The sequence below is a fragment of the Notechis scutatus genome, chromosome 2 (assembly GCF_049901735.1).
Source record: "Notechis scutatus isolate UNSWTSFEM ecotype Mainland chromosome 2, rNotScu1.2, whole genome shotgun sequence".
NCBI lineage: Eukaryota > Metazoa > Chordata > Lepidosauria > Squamata > Elapidae > Notechis > Notechis scutatus.
The window spans coordinates 123,370,401-123,391,327 of NC_142010.1; the positions used below are offsets into that span (position 1 = coordinate 123,370,401).

The 20,927-nt window shown below is 36.5% G+C and overlaps 1 protein-coding gene across 3 annotated transcripts in view; it reads left to right on the forward strand.

Annotated features, from left to right (window-relative positions):
* The window catches only part of LOC113417422 (cholesterol transporter ABCA5-like), a 75,626-nt gene that overhangs the window by 51,334 nt on the left and 3,365 nt on the right, over nt 1-20,927 (forward strand). For all 3 annotated transcript variants that reach the window (XM_087956052.1, XM_087956051.1, XM_087956053.1), the window contains 11 exons: nt 627-718; nt 2,154-2,277; nt 2,969-3,086; nt 3,188-3,279; nt 4,296-4,471; nt 5,618-5,693; nt 6,120-6,214; nt 15,203-15,322; nt 15,453-15,602; nt 19,314-19,393; nt 20,792-20,847. In XM_087956052.1, coding sequence (XP_087812178.1) covers nt 627-718; nt 2,154-2,277; nt 2,969-3,086; nt 3,188-3,279; nt 4,296-4,471; nt 5,618-5,693; nt 6,120-6,214; nt 15,203-15,322; nt 15,453-15,602; nt 19,314-19,393; nt 20,792-20,847 — 1,179 coding nt within the window. The remainder of the gene's footprint in view (nt 1-626; nt 719-2,153; nt 2,278-2,968; nt 3,087-3,187; nt 3,280-4,295; nt 4,472-5,617; nt 5,694-6,119; nt 6,215-15,202; nt 15,323-15,452; nt 15,603-19,313; nt 19,394-20,791; nt 20,848-20,927) is intronic.

Genomic DNA, 20,927 nt, shown 5'->3' on the forward strand with positions numbered 1-20,927 from the left:
ATTTACAGCCCTCTCTAAGTGGTTTACAGGATCAGCCTATTGCCCCCAACAATCTGGGTCCTCATTTTACCCCCCTTGGAAGAATGGAAGGCTGAGTCAGCCTTGAGCCTGTGAGGATTGAACTCCAGACTATGGGCCGAGTTAGCCTGCAATACTGCACCCTGTGCCACCACGGCTCCTAAAGATATAGTGTTGGTGCTCTTGATTGTGTTTCTTGTCTGGACTACTCAAAGAGTTAAAATTAATCTTGCTAGACTGAAAGTATTTCTCCCCTTTTCTTTTTAGTCTTCAGAAAACTAAGGAGGGTCCCAAGGCCCCCCCCCATTGGCAGAGTGACCTACCTCTTATCAGGCATTGCCCAGGCTGTGCCCAAGGTCATTCTCGCATGCCATCACAATTCTATTATTCAGCTTTGACATGGATTTTAACAAGTGAAATAATAGAATGTAACTACCTGTATTTGGCTGCTACAGTGAATTATTTTGTAAAACATCCTATCATAAGCAGCTGGCATTCTAAGCAGTGGTTTTCAGTTGTCTGTTTCTATTGTACTTGCTTACAAATTGTTCTTGTTTTTTGCACAACGTTGCACAAGTTTTAACATGGTGTTTTTTTTTTCATATTAGCCATATTTGCAATGTGTAGTTTGGCTCTTTCTTCTGCGTTATCTTGAAATGAAGTGTGGGGAGAAGTCGGTAAGAAAAGATCCATTTTTCAGGTTGGTATATCACTGATAAGAAAATGTAATATCCTAGTATCAAATTTCAGTAGGTAATGATAAATTTCAAATACCTTTTGAAGAAATTTTTTGTCCAAATAAATAAATACATACATACATACATAACTGCTTTATTTGATATTTCAGATTTCCTGCTTAGAAGTCTATACCCTTGCATCTGATTAAAAAAAAAAAATCAACCAGAAAACATATACTATACATACATACTATAGCTGAACTATAGTATTGAACTGGTATTAAAGAAAAAAGGACTGGAAAGAATAGTCAGTTTCTTGCACTAAAGCTTGGATTGTTAATTAAAATCCAAAATATAATTCCAAGGAAAACACATTCTTAGATATAGAAAAAAGAATGTGTAGGTTAGTGTTGCTTCCAGACTATAGCAGAATGGCTGTTTGAAAAATACAAATCTTCAATTGATGATGGCATTGGGACCAGATTTGCCGTCGCTAAGTGACATGATCATAAAACATGATGTGATGTGAATTAGCAACAGCAGTCCCAGTGCTCCAGGTTGCCATCATGAAGTGAATTACTGCGGGCCATTAAGCGAGAACATCACTTGGTCACCATTTTGTTACCTGGTGGCATTCCCATTGATTTTGCTTATCAGAAGCCAAGAAAAAAGAACGCAAATGGCAACCATGCAACTGGGCATCTACAATGGGAAAAACTCAGGACCAATCATAAAGATTACATCACAAATTGGAATAATCCCTGAACAAGTGGTGGTTAAGTGAGGACCCCCTATATCCCTTTAAAAAAAAACATTTCCCAATATTTTTAAATGCAGTTTTCCAGTCCTTTGCTAATATATTTGTGAATGCCTTCTGCTGATCATATGTTTTATGAATTGTTTGGTAGTGAATCTGCAAATATCCTTGTGTTGATCACTCGTTCTACAGCTTCATTTGAATTAATGGGCATTACCATTTATTTTTATGTAAGATCTAGTTTCTCCTGACCTTTTCCGTTGAACATCTTTCATTAAATATAGCCTCCTAGACGTTAAAGCAAGGGTCTTCAATCTTAGCAAGTTTAAGACTTGTGGACTTCAACTCCCAGAATTCCAGAGCTAACATGACTGGAGGAGGAATTCTGGGAGTTGAGGTCCAAAAGTCTTAAAGCTGTCAAGTTTGAAAACCACTGCCAGTATGTGGTCTGAATTTTTTTCTTTTTCCTGATAGATATTTCAGCAAAGGGGCAGACTTGCAACTGTAGCTTTTTTTCCTGTTGTGTTGAATTGTTCCTCACATGATGACCCCTGGGAATTTTTTCACGATTAAGGACAGGCTAATTTGAGGGCTCTTGCAGCTGACTTACCTTATTTTTAAATATTACATGGAACATTTTCCTGTTTCTTTTGTCTGTTCAAAGAACCATTGTAGAGAATGAATCTTTTTACTGTTTTCAGAACATCTATGAAGCCCAAGCCCCGGAAACTCCCGGATGTGCTGCACGATGAGAATGAAGATGAAGATGTTACAGCAGAGAGGCTGAGGGTTAAAGAATTGATCACTTGTCAAAGCTGTGAGGAGGTAAATCTTCCCATCCCCACATAGCGCTCTCTCCTTACTGCAAACAAGGATTGAAAGGGAGTAATTTGCTTAGGTAGCCTGGAAACAGCTGATGAAGAAACTGACATTCTATGAGGCTGGGCCTGGTTACATTTTATAGAAACCTAAAACCAGCCTGGTTCTCTCCCCACCCCCCACCCCCCCAAAAAAATTACCTAAACACTCCCTTCTTTCTGCATTCAAGAAAAATAAAAATAGTTCGTTGCTGTTCTTGTGCAAAGTATTATTAGTGTATTTATCCTGTCTCTGTACATTTTGTATGTTGCTGTTCCAGGATCTCTTCATTTTAGCTCCTTTGTGATCCACTGTACAATGATATATAGCAGGAACTGGGAAATAAGAATGCTTTTCCTATGATTGTTCAGACCACACCTCCTAGTGGCAGAAACCACAACCAACTTGGGAAACATAATTAGGCCTGTTTCCCACACAATGTAAATAAAGAATATTTTTGTTCAATATTGATTGTGTAGGAGAGGGGAGATAGTGATCCCCCCCCAAATCTGAAATGTTTTAGCTATGTACATTCACTTTTATGTTCTAATTGAGAAGAACCAGGTTACTGACTAAGTTTTTGTCCATTTAAAGTAATGTTTTTGCATTGTACATTCATTCTAGCTCAGATGTAATCTCTGCATTCTTTTTTCATTAGAAACCAGCAGTTTTAGTCCACTGTTTGCAGAAAGAATATGATGAAAAGGGTGATTTTCTTCTTGGAAGAAAAATAAAGAAAGTGGCAACTAATTGTGTATCCCTATGTGTAAAAAAAGGTTAGTGTTAAAATTATTTATGATGGACTCAGCATTAAAAAAAAAAGATGGATAATCTTGCCAAGCAAAAACTGCAGACTCTGATATATTTTTTTCCTTAGGGGAAATACTGGGAGTGCTAGGTCCAAATGGAGCTGGAAAAAGTACGCTAATAAGTATTCTGGTGGGAGAAGTTGAACCAAATTCAGGCCAGGTAATTGATTTTAATCACATACATACATACATACATACATACACACACACACACACACACACACACACACACACACATATATCTGACGAACACAATACAGAAGCCTGATGATGGCAGATGAGATTCTGCCAAAACATTGCTACAACTTTAAAAGCACAACTATAATGACATGGGAAAATACCCGAACAAAGCTGAATACCATACATGTAAGTACCCGCGAAAACTTAATAAAACATATATATATATATATATATATATATATATATATATATATATATATATATATATATATTAAATTTAAATTTAAATTTAAATTTAAATTTAAATTTAAATTTAAATTTAAATTTAAGTTATATATTATATATATTTTATAAATTATGAATGATGAAGGAATAGCACTGGAAGTATATGTCTTACCAGTGATGTGCCTACTGATGGCTTTTCATGTATTTGTTTTCATATTATCCTCTTTTTGTGATCATTGTATACTTTGATATACTTTGAATTGAACAAGAATAAATAAAATGACCTGACTACAAAAATGTGCGCTTCAACAAAATTGGGGAAGGGAACAATAGTAAAGGGCTACATTGTGGAGTGTAATCCTATATATCATTTTCTTTTCAGAAATGTCCCCAAATCTAAACCCCATTAGGAATTAGAGCTATCCAGGTGGATGGATGGATTCAGCCCTTTCCTTTTTATATATTTCATTCCTTTCTTCTTAGGAACTCCAGATCACATGTCTTCAGTCACCCTTCATCTTACTGTATATGGAGAACAGCTATCCTATAGAATAGACTGATAAGAATCTACCCAGGGGGCTCAGTGGAAAAGTGGAAATTGAAACTTTGACCTTTGTTTGAACTACTATACCACACTAGTTAAAGAGAACTGAAATCTTGAGCTAATATATCCTATTATTACCATTTCAGTAAGGTGTTCATATGATAACTTTTAAATGCTTCTGGTGTATTAAGTAGAATCATCATCTGAAAACAATGGTGTATCTACAGGTGCTGATGGGAGACTTTAATTCAGGTGATGATAATGAGGATGAATCCATGAGGTTTGTGGGGTACTGTCCACAGACAAACCCACTTTGGCCTGAAATCACATTACAGGAACATTTTGAAATATATGGTGCGATCAAAGGAATGAAGGAAAGTGACTTGAAAGAAGTCATAAAATGGTAAGACACTACTAATGGAGAAAAATAATTCATTAATACACGCTAAAAATTCATTAATACATGTTAATACATTCATTAGCATGTACTGACATCATAGTGTCAACTGTCCAAACTGTCGACTTTTTTGGATAGTTGAAACCATTATTTGCTGTTAAAATTGTTGTTTGATATTTCTCAGCCCTTTAATTAGTATGATGAAAAACATGAGTATAAAGATATCTCATATATTTATATTGTGCCCTGTTGGCCACCGGCCCCTCCAGCAGCCAAACCAGATGAGGAAGAGGCATTGGTGTCAGGATCAGCATCAGGGCAACCTGGGAGCTCCAAGGGGGGGAACAGGGAATGGAGTTGTCAGAGAGAGAGAGAGAGAGAGAGGTGGGGCCTGGGCCGTCCGTCCGCCCTCAGATGGAGAGTCAACAGCCCCCAGGTCTGGAGGTGGCTGATGAGAAACAGGAGGAATGGCTGGATCCAATGACTGATGCATGGATGCACAGAAGGCAGAGAGGAGAGTGGTGGAAATCTGTGGGTCGATCCTGGGGAAGGAAGAGCCACCGCTACTTGCAAAGCCCCACCCTCTGGGGATAAAAGGCAGGGGGCAGAGATGAATAGATGTGGCAGACGACTATTCATCTCCCTGCCAGACAGATTGGTTAGCCTGCGTTGAGAGAGAAATTTTTTTTGCCGGGGCTGCTGGTGCTCCTAATAAAGGAACCATTGATTTAAATACAGAGGGTTTGTCATGTTTGGGGATCTGGGTCAGAGCAATTTATTTATTTTCATATTGCTAAACCATCCATATCCCTCAAAAAGAGACTCTCAGTGATATGCAATGTCAAATGTAATAAATAAATAAAACGTATAAAAATGAACATTAAAATAGGATTAAAACTTTTAAAGGGTAAACATCAAAAGGGTAAAAATTCTAAGATGGACATTTAACATTAGTTATTATAATGCCTGGGGGGGGGCCCTCTCATAGGACTAGCCAGCCCCACCGTTGCATTCTCTGTGGGCCCCCATGCAAGGCTGCAGAACCAAGATTTTGATCCTTTTGTGGAAGACCAAGAGATTGGGGCCTTTTTTGTTTACACTGCTTACGAGTATACCCTTTCAAAAAATGAGGGAGGTCTTTTGTTTTTCCAGCATCTCCAGTGCACTTGACTTTAAGGAGCAACTACAGAAAAAAGTAAAGAAACTTGGAGCAGGAATCAAACGAAAGGTTTGGTTTTCTTCTGAAAGAGTTTACTTTCTTATTCATGCTATGGTGAATAACAAATAATGGCATACACTTTTGACTATGCAAGCAGAGAAAAATGTTCCTCCCCTTAACCTTTATCATGGCCATAAATGTATTGTAAGATAGTATCCCAAATATCTTTTTGTCTGGAGGAATAAAACTAAAACTGCCATCCGGTTATTTAAGTAGCTATCTCCTCCTTTACATGTGCTCTGTTACATAAAATGAAATTTGCTGTTTCTTCGAAAATAGAGGATGTAGAAAATCTTGAGAGTTTCTGAAGATTTGACTTTAATTTGTATGGATGCACTGCATCTTGAAGTGATTTTTTTTGCTTGTTTTCGCCTTACCTAAAGTAAATAGCCATTATTGATGTGTTTCCCCCCCAACCCTGGTCTCTCTTTTTAGCTATGTTTTGCCTTAAGTATGCTTGGTAGTCCTCACATTACTCTACTAGATGAACCATCTACTGGTATGGACCCCAAAGCAAAACAGCACATGTGGTAAGTGATACAGAGAATATATTTAATGTGAAATCACAACCATTTATTTACTTTAAATATATTCATTCTGTTGCACAGCAAGTCAGAGTGGGTAGTGGTTAATGAAGGATTCACTCTGTAGCCTTTAAAGGGTCTCTTGATAAAAAATAACTTAGGCATAACAAATTTGGCACAAAGACAATGCTCATAATAGAAACAAAAATGAACATATTGGAAAGTTGTGATCCCAAGAAGCAGAAAAAGGCTTCTATTCTCTCCCCTTATGTCTTTATGTCTAAACATCTAGCCTAACAGATCTTATGAAGACTGTTAGGTATAACATTGATACCAAATATGGTTTGGGTGAATAAATATATAAAACTTAGATATCATGGTTTAAGTGCTTATCACTTTAAGCACAATGCAGCAGGCAATTAGCCGATTAAGGGTGCGGTTAGAAGTTACAATATAAGGAAGCATTAGAAGCTGGAAAGCTTACTGTGATGCTGACTGTCTCTGTCTGTAACTGGCTGTAACTGTTACTGTGTGCTGCTGCGACTAACTGTGATTACTGACTGTGAGTGCCTGAGACTGAACTGTTATTGTTTGCTACTGTTTGCTGAATATCCAGCGTTTGTTTCTCTGGAGAGTGAAACCGGAGGAGGAGAAGATATCTTTATCGGCTGATAAAGATATTGCAAGGACTCTTAACTTGGACTATACTAGTGAGTCTTACTGGATGGAAATACTGTGAATGACTTAATGGACTGAATGACAATGCTTAAACTCTAACTGGATTAAAAACTATTTAAACTACAAACAGTGTTTGTGTTCAGTGTGTGTATACTCTGGGGCCCTTCCACTCTCGTTTGGCTTCCTGGCTTGACTACTGCTGCAATACTCTGCTAGGGGTTAATTCCCAAAACCCTAACATTGGTTATGGGCCCAGCAGCATAGTCTAACTAACCAGGATATAGCAGAGAGAGTTGGTGTGAGTTGCACATTACTGTAAAAACAAACTGTTTTAATTAGTTTAAAATAGTCAAAATATCTGAAGAGTAATGGCACAAGTAAATTTGTCACAACTGTCCATGATATCCAGGCTGGATGGAACAAACTATGTTTCATGGTCAATGAAATGTAGTTTACTTCTACGCAGAGAAGGATTGTGGGACATTATAGCAAACCCACCAGATGTGAGTAGCTGGGATCCTGCTAATGATGATGATAAAGAAAAGTTACAAGACTTTAAACTGAAGAATGAGCAGGCTTTATGCATCATAGGACTGACTCTATGTGATCAGCAGCTTGTCCATATTCGTGGAGAAGAAAATGCTGCAAACTGCTGGGAGAACCTCAGGAAGATTTATGTTCGGGACAGTGTAGGAGCACATATAAATCTTACACGGAAGCTTTTTCGAACGCATCTTCAGAGGAATGGAGATATGTTAGTTCATTTAAACTGTATGAAGAGCATTTTTCAAGATTTGCAAGAAAAAGAGCTTATATTTAATGAACTGCAACAAGTCTACATAATATTATCTTCATTAGATCAAAGCTATGATGACTATGTGACTTCGTTAGAGGTATTGCCAAAAGAAAGCCTCTCATTAACCGAGATTACAGGCAGGCTACTAGAAGAAGCCAGAAGAAGGCGTGAGCGTGACGAGCTGAGAGAAGATAAGAAAGAAGAGAAATTATCTTCAAAGCTTGAAAGAAACCAGCAAAGCAAAGTAAAGCACCTGGAAGAAGAGAATTTATCTTCAACGGCATACACAATTAAAAAGTGTTTTAATTGTGGAGGCAGAGACATTTGGCAAGATTCTGCAAAAAGAGAAAAAGCCAGAATGTAAAAAAGCCAAAGAAAGCATTTGAACTAGCCATGTTTAGCAACTCTGATGTGAAGAATAATTTATGGGTGGTTGACAGTGGCGCATCCCACTGCATCACAAGAGATAAGACAAAATTTATAAAAATGTCTACAAGCTCTCAACATATATCTCTTGCCAATGGCTGGAACCTGAAAGCGAAAGGTCAAGGTTTTGCACGTTGTCCGTACATAAACCAGGATATAAAAATGTTGTATGTACCGCAACTAAAGTTTAATTTGCTTTCAGTAAGGGTATTAGATAAATTAGGTTATGTAATTACTTTTAAAGATAATAATTGCATAATTGAAAAGATAACAAAAGGGTAACTGCAGCTTTAAATGGAACATTATATGTCTTAGATAATAGTAAGAAAAGGAGGCTCAAACTGTATTTAATAATATAAAGCCTCATGATGAATGTATCCATTTATTGCATAGGCGTTTGGGGCATGTAAATTTTAAAATGCTAAAACGTACAGTTGAGTTATCTGAAGGAATAAGGTTAAAATCTTGTGATAAATATTTGCGTTGTAATGTTTGCTGTGAAGATAAGAGCAAAGTATTGCCTGCAAATAGGCTAAATGGTTTCAAAACAAAAGAACCTTTAGAAGTAGTATTTGCAGACATAATAGGTCCAAAGAAACCCAGTATGGGGGTGCTAGATATATACTGAGCATTATGGACCATTATTCTAGATATGGGTTTTGCTATTTAATGAAAAGCAAAACTGAAACATATCAACATTTTTCAATTGGCTTAGGTTTGCTGAAAGAAAGTCTAAACGTCAACTGATAACCCTGGTGACAGATAATGGCACGGAATTTGTTAATAACAAATTCCAGAACAGACTTAAGGTAGCTGGAATAGAGCATAAGAAGTCTGCTCCATACAGGCCAGAACATAACGCTTTTATTGAAAGAAGAGGCCAAACACTACAGGCAATGGTTAGAACAATGTTAAATGATTCTGGGTTACCTGATAGTTTGTGGGGGAGGCTACAATGTGTGCTAATAACATATTGAACAACGTTGTTAATACAACAACAGGTGAAATACCATTTACCAGATGGCATGGCAGGAAACCTGATCTAAGTTACCTGTACACATTTGGTGCACCAGCATGGGTGCATATTCCTGCCCAACTTAGAAAAAAAGGGCAACATAGAGCTAAAAGATTTTTCTTCGTTGGTTATCAGGCAAACCATAGGGCATATAGATTTTGGGAGAAAGGCACATCTAAAGTGTTATGTAGTGCTAGTGCCCAATTTCTAGAACATGAAGGATGGGAGAAATTAGAACAGGATGCCAATAAAGATGTAATTATTGAATCCTATAGAAATCCCATTAGTTATCCCTGTAACTTTAAAAATAAAGTAAAGAGACAAATACAGGATGAAATAGTGCCCATAAAGGAAGAAACAGATTCAATAGCTGAACAGGATGAGGAAGATGAACAGGTAGTAGTTCAACAAAGTCCTCCTGTAAGCCCTGTAATTCCCAGAAGAACTACACGTGTATCTAGACCGCCTGATAGGTACCAGGCTAACACAGTGTGCCAGATTAATGAAGTTCCTAATTCTGTTGAAGAAATTAAAAGTATCCTAATAAGGAAAAAGAAAAATGGTATGCAGCAATGAATAAGGAACTGAATTCATTAAGAGATATGAAGGTGTATGAAAATGCAAAATTACCTGCAGGAAAGAAATCCATTGGCTGCAAATGGATATTTAAGGTAAAAACAGATAAAGATGGTAATTTAATCCATAAGGCAAGGTTAGTAGCACAAGGTTTTAGGCAGACTGCTAATGACTATGATGAGGTGTTTGCACCTAGTCTTAAGGCAGCAACCTTGAGGGCAGCTTTAGTGTGGGCAGCTAGTAAAAACTATATAGTTAACCATCTAGATGTGGAAACTGCTTACTTGCACGCCCCATTAAAACATATTATTTATATGAAAAAACCTGTTGGTATTAAAAGTGAAAAAAGGATAATAATGATTGTTGGTTGTTAAAGAAAAGTCTCTATGGTCTTAAACAATCAGGCTATGAATGGAACCAGTATATTGTAAAGGAACTAGACAATATAGGATTTAAAGCTGGTTTAGTCGATCCATGTCTGTTTAAGAGGGAGACAAATGGGAAAGTATCATTATTATTACTATTCACAGATGATATTGCTTTGATAACTGAAACTAATGATGAAGCAAATAAAATAATAGCATCATTAGGAAAGAGAATAAAGATCAAGCAATTAGGGGAGATAAAGAAGTATCTCGGTTTGAATATAAAGAAAACACGGAAAGGTTTTAAGATATCTCAGGAAGATAAGATAAGCAAATTGCTAAAAGATTACAAGATGGAGCTTTGTAAGCCAGCTAAGACTCCAATGAGTCAGGAGTTTAGCAACACTGATGTACAAAGCCCTGAGTTTGATAAGGTGATTTATCAATCTTTAATTGGTAGTTTGAGTTATATTAGTAATTGGTCTAGACCAGATATATCGTACTGCGTGAATCAGTTGGCTAGATTCAATTCTGCACCATGTGAAAGACACTGGAATGCAGCTAAGAGGATATTAAGATATCTTAAAAAAGACAATGAATTATTCATTGTATTTAGAACCAAAGGGTGATTTAATTTTGAGTGCTTATGCAGATGCTAGTTTTGCATCAGAAAGAGACACTAGAAAGTCGACTTCAGGAACAGCCATAATGCTGGGTAATACATTAATAGGCTGGAAGTCAATAAGACAACAGCATATAAGTTTGTCTACTATGGAGGCAGAATTCTCCTGTTTATCATTGTTATGTACAGAATTAATAATGTATAAACAAATGTTAATTGATATAGGTATAACTGTAGATTATCCTATAATTATACATGAAGATAATCAGGCAGCAATTCAAATGGCCACAAATATTGGAGTAAAAACAAGGAGCAAGCATACAGATCTAAGATACCTAAACGTGAGACAATCTGTAAGAAGTAAGATGATTCAGCTAGAGTACTGTATGTCGGAGGACAATTTAGCTGATAATTTTACTAAAGCCCAAGGTGCCAGTAAGCACCAGGAGAGTTGTGAAAAATATGGGATAAGATTGTAAAGGTATTATATATTTATTTCACCCAAAGGGAGTATGTTAGGTATAACATTGATACCAAATATGGTTTGGGTGAAATAAATATATAAAACTTAGATATCATGGTTTAAGTGCTTATCACTTTAAGCACAATGCAGCAGGCAATTAGCCGATTAAGGGTGCGGTTAGAAGTTACAATATAAGGAAGCATTAGAAGCTGGAAAGCTTACTGTGATGCTGACTGTCTCTGTCTGTAACTGGCTGTAACTGTTACTGTGTGCTGCTGCGACTAACTGTGATTACTGACTGTGAGTGCCTGAGACTGAACTGTTATTGTTTGCTACTGTTTGCTGAATATCCAGCGTTTGTTTCTCTGGAGAGTGAAACCGGAGGAGGAGAAGATATCTTTATCGGCTGATAAAGATATTGCAAGGACTCTTAACTTGGACTATACTAGTGAGTCTTACTGGATGGAAATACTGTGAATGACTTAATGGACTGAATGACAATGCTTAAACTCTAACTGGATTAAAAACTATTTAAACTACAAACAGTGTTTGTGTTCAGTGTGTGTATACTCTGGGGCCCTTCCACTCTCGTTTGGCTTCCTGGCTTGACTACTGCTGCAATACTCTGCTAGGGGTTAATTCCCAAAACCCTAACAAAGACTAATGGCCTTTGTATTTCAAAACACTTTCAAAACAAATAGCCATAAACAATACACAGAGATAGAAACTTCTCTTACCTAACAATTGCGTCAACTCTCCTTGTTTTCTTCATGGTTTCTCTTTGCTCTTTGAAGGTGTAAAATTAATTGCAGATTAGAGAATGCAGTAGTGCCAGTCTGACTGGGTGGCACCCAACATTCTGATCAGGGAAGGCATCAGAATATAAAACTCTGACAATTGATAAAGGGAGCTTTTCTTCATTCTACATAGATAATCTGGGGGATTCACCACTGGAAGAGAATCTGTTCTCTAACCCTGAAATAGAAAATGGCAACATCAGTAAAATTTAAAATAGAATAATAATTTTCAGTTGGGAAGTTTGGAAAAATAACACATTTATTATGACATACAGCACAATGCAGGTCCTATTGCTGCAGAGGTTCTACAAGAATAACCACAAATTTCCAGATTGTTGGCATAACTTCCATTTATTCAAATGCTGCTATCATCCTTGCTCACCTTTCCTAGTTACCATTTGCCTCCTTAATCATTTTTGTCTTACTGTCCAGTTTAATAAATTTGGGGAATCTTAGATTGCAGAGGTCTTGATTCAGTTTCATGGATTCATGCAGGATCATAGTTTTTAAAGTATCACTAGGCAGCATTTGTTTAAAGGGAGCTGCTATTTTCCTCTGAAAAATATTGTAGCCTAAGAATATTATACCCATCAGCTAATTTAGGCTCAGTAATAAGTTTTCAAAAAGCAAAACATGGCTAGAGGATACTAATGTTAGACAGGCTCACATAACCTCACTCAAAGATTTCTTTTTAATGGCTATAGCTCAAGTTGAAGGAGAAAATTTAGTAAATTGCTTTTTAAAAGTAATAACTTGGATGTGGGAGTTAAGACTACATCTCATAATTGAGAATAAATGAGATAAAATATTGAGCAACAGATTTCAAATGCCATCTCTGTACAGAAATGGAAGAAACAGTGGATCGCCAAGTTAGCTTCTGCAAGAAGATTGCACAGATTGCCTACAAACAATGGCATGACAAAATAGCAATTATGGTGCATTGGAATATCTGCAAATAATACCATTTGCCTGCAAGAGAGAACTGGTGAGACTAAAAATAGACAAAGTAATAGAAAATGAAGAAGCTAAAGTGCTCTGGGACTTTAGAATTCAAAGAGCACTCATCACATAACATTCCAGACTTGAGATGAAAAAGGCTGGATAGTGGATGTTGCAGCAGAACAGAAGAACTGGAAAAAAATCACAAAATACAAAGACCTTCAGTTAGAAATAAGAGCAAAGAAAGCAAAGGTAGTACCAATAGTAATAGGTGCCTTGGGTGCAATTCCAAAATGGCCGGAGCACCACTTGGAACACCATCGGCATTGACAAAATAGCCATCAATCAGTTGCAAAAGGCAGCTTTACTTGGAACAGCTTACATCCTGTGACTGATACCTTTAACACTATCAGATAAGATCTGCCTATCCCAGGTCCTTGGAAAGATTTGATAGGTGGATAAAAATGACAAATCCAGTCTAGACATTTGGCTGATTATGCAACCAGCCATGATAATGATGAGATGCGGATGTATTCCCCCTTTTAAAAATATGATTTTGTTAAATTTTGAAAACAAAAGTAAACTAAAAGCAAGAAAACAGGAAATAAAGACGAAAAAGCAAGATAAATATGAAAGAAAAAGAAAATAGTAAATGGCTTTCAACTTTCTTTGGTACATATATAAATAAAAATGCATCTTAACTCTCACTCTAATTACTTCTATAATTCTGTATAATTCTAATAAATCCCAAAATAAAAATTGTGTTCCCTACTTTCTCACAAAAAGTCCAAAAGTGGCTTTATTAAAAAAAACTCATCACTATCTCATAAAACACATCTTCTTTCCATTCCTCATCCCATTGTCTGTAAACTCAATTTTTAGCTCACCTTATTAATTAGCAAAGTTCTAGTAAAAAGTAGCAGAAATACCTAATAACATAAGTATATAGCGACCCAGGAATTATGGATGCATCCTGACCTGGCCATCTAATGCTTCTATTATGGGAGGTGCATTGTCTGCTGATTAGCTTCCAAGTACAATTCAGGGTGCTAGCTATTACTTTTATGGCTCAGGGCTTAAATTTCTCTGAAGCTGTCTTCTCCAGGTTTAATTTGCCTGCCTGACACAGTCAGAGAAGGCTTTCTGAATAACCTTGTGCGGAGACAATATTATCAGCAGGGACCCCATTATCAAGTTTTCTCAATGATAGTTTTTATATTCCTGTAAGCCGCCTTGAGTCGCCATGTGGGAATAGGCAGCAATATAAAATTTCTAAATAAATAAATAGTCCCCGTCCCTTGTGGAACAGCTTACTCCCTGTTTGGGGGGGACCTCCCAATTAATCTTCTAAAGAGTCATAAAAACTATTTTTATTAGAGTTTATTGAAGATGCGTGTTGGGCAACTACTAGCCAGACAAGGAGGAGGGATCAAGCCTTGAGATGGAGGACTGTCTTCCCTAAGATTCAGGAACTTTATATTTGTTCCCAAAGAAGGGAGAGTCAGGAGAGATTCTTGTATAGGTACAATATAATAAAGTAATGGGGCCGTGATGACTTACATGGTAAGATGCGGGGCTTGCACCACCGCTGAGGTCAGCAGTTGGCGGCTTGATTCCTGTGAGCAAATAAACCATGGAGAGACAAGAAAGGAGCCTCCCGACTGCCTACCGGCATTCAGGTGTCCTGCAGGTAAAGATAACACTGCCCAAAAAAATTCCTTTCAGAGGCAGCCAGCCATTCAGTGATTCCATGTGTTAACATGCCATACACTAAATAAATAAATAAATAAATAAAGTAGTCAACTTGAACTCTTACATGTAGCTATGGTTGCTTGTATCTAACAAAGTGAGTTCTATTTATGAATTGTGGCATAACAGCTTGGTTATATTTAATTGTTAAGTATTTTTTTTAATTGGCTTTATCTCTTTTTTTATTTTCTGAAAGTTGCTCAGAGCTTTTTGGAATGGAGGAACATAGAAACCAAATAAATACATAATACTCCTTGCCTTAGCCATCATTTATTTATATTTGGAAGAGTTGAAGAGCAATGAGCATTTCCAGACTTTAAACTTACTCTTTCAAGGGATGAGCAATGTTATCTAAAATAGAACAGAACCTTATTTATTTATTTATTTTCTTACCAGCAGCAGCTTCATTTTACCTGGATTTAGTTCCCACTTGTTCTTCCTAGCTGCAGCTTTAGTTTTGGGAAAGATTAATATATTTCTTTACACTAATCAGATTGGGACTGTATGATATAAAGAGGAGTTGGCTTAGCAAGACTATTTTTTCCTGAGTATCTATTATGTTTGATAGGAAAGCCATCCGAGCAGCCTTTAAAAGTAAAAAGAGAGCAGCTATTCTGACTACTCATTACATGGAAGAAGCAGAAGCTGTGTGTGATCGAGTGGCTATCTTGGTGTCTGGAAAATTGAGGTACCTTCTCTAGATATTGAGGTATTGGGGAAAAAAAGAAACCAAATTTTCAATTAACACCAACAGTGATTTTAACATCAAATCTATTTTTGCCTGCTTTTCTCTTCTTCCTGCCCCAAACAATTGATAGGTGCATTGGTACAGTTCAACACCTCAAGACTAAATTTGGCAAAGGATATTTCTTAGAAATGAAATTAAAAGAAGTTCCAGATTTACAGATGAAGGAACAGCTCCAAAGGGCAGTTTTGCGTATCTTTCCCAATGGAAGACCTCAGGAAAGGTAAAAGGCTGTTGTTACAAGTCAAGTGGCTATTAATCAATTCCTTCTCATACTAGAGCTGTCTCATTACACTCAGCATAAGGATTAGAGAGAATAATGGATGGATGGCGACATGCTTGATTATAGTAGTGCTTAATTCACTCTAGGCCCTTCCCATTAGTTAATCTGATCTGATTTTATCAGCTAGGTAAAACTTGACTTCTAAGTTTTAATCAATTTTAAAAAAATCATAAAGATGCAATTTGAGAAGCCCAAGCTTCTACTTTAGATTCACCAGTTAATGTATGAAATTAAATGTATTATATAATTAGTTTATGGAACATGCTGGTCCAGCTGTAACATGGTCCGTTCACAGTATGGTCCTGAAAGAAACTGGTTTTGTGTCCAAAGGAAGAATAGGATGTTTTAAAAATTGCAGAGCATTTAGTCTCCAAGGACAAAATGTCTTTCATATAATCCATATTTAGTGTTTCTTGTAATTTTCGGTATATATAATAGAAAATTACATCTAATCACTAGAATCTTAATGATAAATGTTGACATGTGTATATATTGTACAAATATACTTATTTATTTTAGAACTCTTATATGCAGGTCTAATATTACAGGATAATTATATTGATAGGATTTTATTGTAGTTTTTAATTTTTCATCCCTTACCTAGAGATGTACAGTCTTTTCACTAAGGCTAAAATAGAGGCTGCCATCTGTGTGTACCTGTATAGTCATTCACTACAGGATTAGTGGGGATCATTTCACAGTTCCATTCCTCGTTGTCTGTGTCTCTTCAGTTTCCTATTTGTAATACTTTTTGCTTAAGTATCTATGTTCTAAGCTCCTTTTATAGTGTTTTGATTGTTATGTCTGAAATTCAGATTTCTTGTTAACCTTTTGATAAAGGCTATTTTAGTTTTAAAAGGGTTTTAGAAAGTTTCATTTCAACTACATCTTGGAGTTGGGTGGTTTCTAAATATGATAATAAAAATGGATATTTGTCCTTGTAAATTGAAATTCAAATAGCCTAGCCTTAATTTTGTTTAGCCTATGATGGGACAGAGAGTAAGCCTTGGAAAAGCTTTCAACATCCTTCAATCTTAGTGTCAGTTACTTGACCTGGTGTCCTTCAGATGGCTGCCAATAGGCCAGAAAAGCACCTGGAGAGAACTTCTTCCAACCAGATGCAGAAACTTTGGATAATTATTCTCAACACCTGCAAGAGACAAAGCAAGCTTTGTTTCAAGCTGTCATTCATTTTTCAAACCAGGACTTCTCAACAGTTTCCCCCCTTGTTTTGTTATTAGCATTATCCACTACTAAACTACAGAGTGTACTGTCTCCCAGCTGTTCTCTTTCTTGTAAGGACTCGGGACTTTTTTCCTTTAATAAAGTGGTGAATGCCCATTTCATCTACTAGCTGTCTTCTTTTATATATATATATTAAAGCATGTTCCTTTTTTGTCCTTATTGGAGAAATTTTCCTTGGATCCCTTTTTGTCTTCAGATTACTGGATTTGGTCTCTGTTCCCTTTTTCTGATCTGAGGTTTCTGAGAGTATCCTCCCACAATTGATTTTTTTATTGTCTTCTAATGACATTTTTAATCTATAACTATCAGGATTTCAGCCAGGGACTCAACTAAGAAAACACTTTGTCAAACACTGAATGATATTTCAGTGCTAAAATCTTAATATTTTATTGCTATTGCCAGTCCTTTTTGGACTCGATGGCAGTATTTGACAGTCTCAACCACCAAATATTGCTGGTTAAATTATGCTTCCTTAGCATCATTGCCAATGTGCATGATTGATATAAAAATTGTCTTCTCCTTCCTCTGCAATACTGCATGGTGGACTACACTCTCAGCAATTTCCATTTATATTAAATGTCTTTCAGAGATCGGTCCTATATTCTGTTTTATTTATCCTTTGAGTTCCCTGATTTACTGGATTATTTATTTATTTATTTATCAGTTCCTTGATTTACAGGTAAGGTTTTCAGTATCATTGATACCCTGATAATGCTTTGTCTATTGGTCTTTTGTGACCCTTGATGACAATGCATGGCCCGTATCTTACTAGCATTTCCTCTTGAATGTTTTCCCATCACCTCCAGTTGAATATGCATAAGTCAGACATCATATTTGGCCTGATTATCCTTCCTGTTCTGCGTTGTGTCTTTGCTTATTTGTCTCCAGGGACCTTGGGTGTCTTAATTTCTTTCACTTGCAGCCTCAAAGTTTTTTTTATTGATGATCAGCTGGCTTTATTTGTATTTATTTATCAATTCTTTATAGCCTCCCATCTCAGAACGCCCATTTGGTAATCTTAGAGCAAGGGTCACTAATTTGCATTTATGTATTTATCAAATTTGTGTAGCCACTCATTTCACAAAAAGTGATTCTGGGTGCGGTTCAATGACCTAATATAAGCAAAAATTATAAATATAACAGAGACAAAATATATTACAAAAATATAAAAAGATAAATGAAAAGATAAATATTATAAAAACAAAGTTGTGATGAATAATTGTAGGAAGAGGATGGGGAACAATGGAGAAGAGACTAGCTTTATTAGTGGTTGCTGTGGTTTTTTTGTACACTTAGATTACTGCAAGTCTTCTGGCAGGTGTTCCTCCTTGTGTCCTCTTTAGGTCTTGGTCTAGCATAGTTCCATGTGCAATGATCTGAATAATTTCCAATCTTCTTACGTTCTGTTGTACCAAAAGGCTCAGGTTCTTCTGTACCAAAAGGCTCTACTTATTTGAACCAACACCCAGTTAAAACCATTGGTACTTATATTTGGAGCTCTCTGGTCACAAATTTCTCAATATCTATCTTAACCCTGGCAATCCTTTTTACTCCTTATTTCCTTTGCACCAGACCATCCTTCAGTTTCTCCCTTCAGAATTGTAGTCTTTGGCTTCTTTCAGGATCCTGGCCTTGCAATTCTGTAATCAGCTTCCATTTTGTCTTTTCATCTCTATAAAGTTTATTGGCCTTTCAAAGGGGTTGAAAAGCTTTTTTATATGGCTGCCAGTTAGTCTAGGGCAGGGGTGTCAAACTCACGTCGTCACGGCGGCCTCACGTGACATATTGAGACTTCCCCACCTTTGCGTGACGCATCTGGCCCACAGGCCAGGACTTTGACAGCCCTGGTGTACAGTCTGATTATTCCATCCATTAATTTTGGCGGTTTTACATTAATTCTGGTTTTATGCAATGAGCATATAGTCAATTGTATTAGAGTGCATTGTTTCTAAACATGTTTCAGTGATTAACATTTATTTACTGGTTTGGCTATTAAATTATGAATTATATTTAGTATACAATATGGAATTCTGTAATCACCGTCTTTCCGATTTATACTATATCTCAATGAAGGTATCTAATAAGTAGTTTTTATTATTCATAAATGGATAAAGCAAAGATAGAACAGTTGTATTTATCAGTGATGTCCATAGGCAAGGTCAATATTCTCAAAATGATGAGTGACTGTACATACTGTTTTTGCGTTTGTGTGCAATGTACAACACATATTAAAAGGGGGCAGGGCTTCACTTGTTGGTTGCCTCTATCATTTTGATGTCATTGACCCTCCTGTACAATCCTGGTGTCTGATGAAATATCTAATCACATTACATTAATATACCTAAATCTAATATTATTCAAACTACTTGTTTTGGAATACACTTCCTTTCTTTTTATTTGTTGCAGTTTTAGGTCAATTTTATCATACAAAATCCCAAAGGAAGATGTCCACTCACTTGCCCTGTCTTTTTCCAAACTTGAGGAAGGTAAGGTAGCAGAATACTAAGTGAACTGATAATCTTAGAATGTCTGTCTCTTTGTTAATCTTTTCACTTTCTTAATAATCCATCCTCATCATTTTGCCATCTCATGTCATGGTTTCATCCATTTCTGCTCAATCAGGTCCATTTAATATATATCAAGCTACTAGCTCGATACCCATGCTCTGCTACGAAACTATGTAGTTGGGCTTAGTTTTTGAGGAGGAAAATAAGGGGGAAAAAATTCTGCCTCTGCCTACCAGCATCCATTGGTATTCATCTGGCTAGCGTCCTGTCAGTGTGTGAGAGAGTTGAGGGGTGGTGGGAAACTGAAACAGTATTTGCTGTGAGCAAGGAGACAGCAAGGAGCCTGGGCGTGGCTTAGCTCAACTATTATGTACTAAAGCTGTTTGGCGCTGTGAAACTAAAAGTGAAACTGAAACTCCTATCCTCTGCATTTAGAACATATTTCTTCTCAGGTGGCGAGGGGGAGTAGAACTCCTTAGCATCAGAGTGTGTTAATAATAATATAGGAAATACTAATGCTGTGATAATCATTTTGAAAAACCCTTTCTTCGTGAGCACTTAGAAGCCAAGAGGAACATACATGCCAAATATCAAGTTTGTAGGCTTTACGGTTCTGGAGATTTTGTGATGACGCATGAGTGGTATTTCACTTTTATATATATAGATTGTAACAAATGAAGTTTTAAACTGTTTTTGTTTCAGTCTCATAAAGTGCATGAACCTATCTGCAACACACTGAGGCAACTGTATCTGCAGGATTGTGAAGCAGCTGCACAGAGCAGCCACGTGATCACATGATCTTTAATATATTGCAGACAGATGTTGTGTTCATGTTCCCAGTCACATTATGGTGATTAAATTCAAAGGACTGCATTTCTAGCCTTTCTGACTTGCTTTCAGGTTGTGTAGACAAGTTAGTTGAACATTAGAACTGTTACAGAGGTGTGTGAAATGAACATTCTTTTTTCTTTAACCTGTAAACAGTGCTTGAACTAAGTACATCCATGAATGGAAACCAGTTCCACACTAGTACACAGTTGCTGATTTTTCCCCTTGCTTTTCAAAATCACCAAAGAAACTTTGAAGAGGAAAATAAATCCAACAGAATTTCTCCTGTTAATTGAAATAACTTCCAACTGAGAAAAGCATTCCAACAGATTAACTAAGAGTACACACAAAACTTGATTTGGTCTCAATTCAGCAATTAGTAGTTTTAGTAATTTAATAAATCATGTGCATGGACTTTTGGAATGATCTAATTGTTCAATGATTTTGGCATCAGATGGAATTGGTTGTTTTGAAAAGTATCTTAATATTGAATATTTTGATACCTGTCTTTCAATGACAATTAACAGTTTTTTAAATTCTTTTAAACAGCAAAACATGCCTTTAATATTGAAGAGTACAGCTTTTCTCAAGCAACCCTTGAACAGGTAACTCAGATTTTTCCAAATAATTTTCCTGTATTATACTTACTAATGCTTATATACATGTGTTTTCTAATTCCATATAA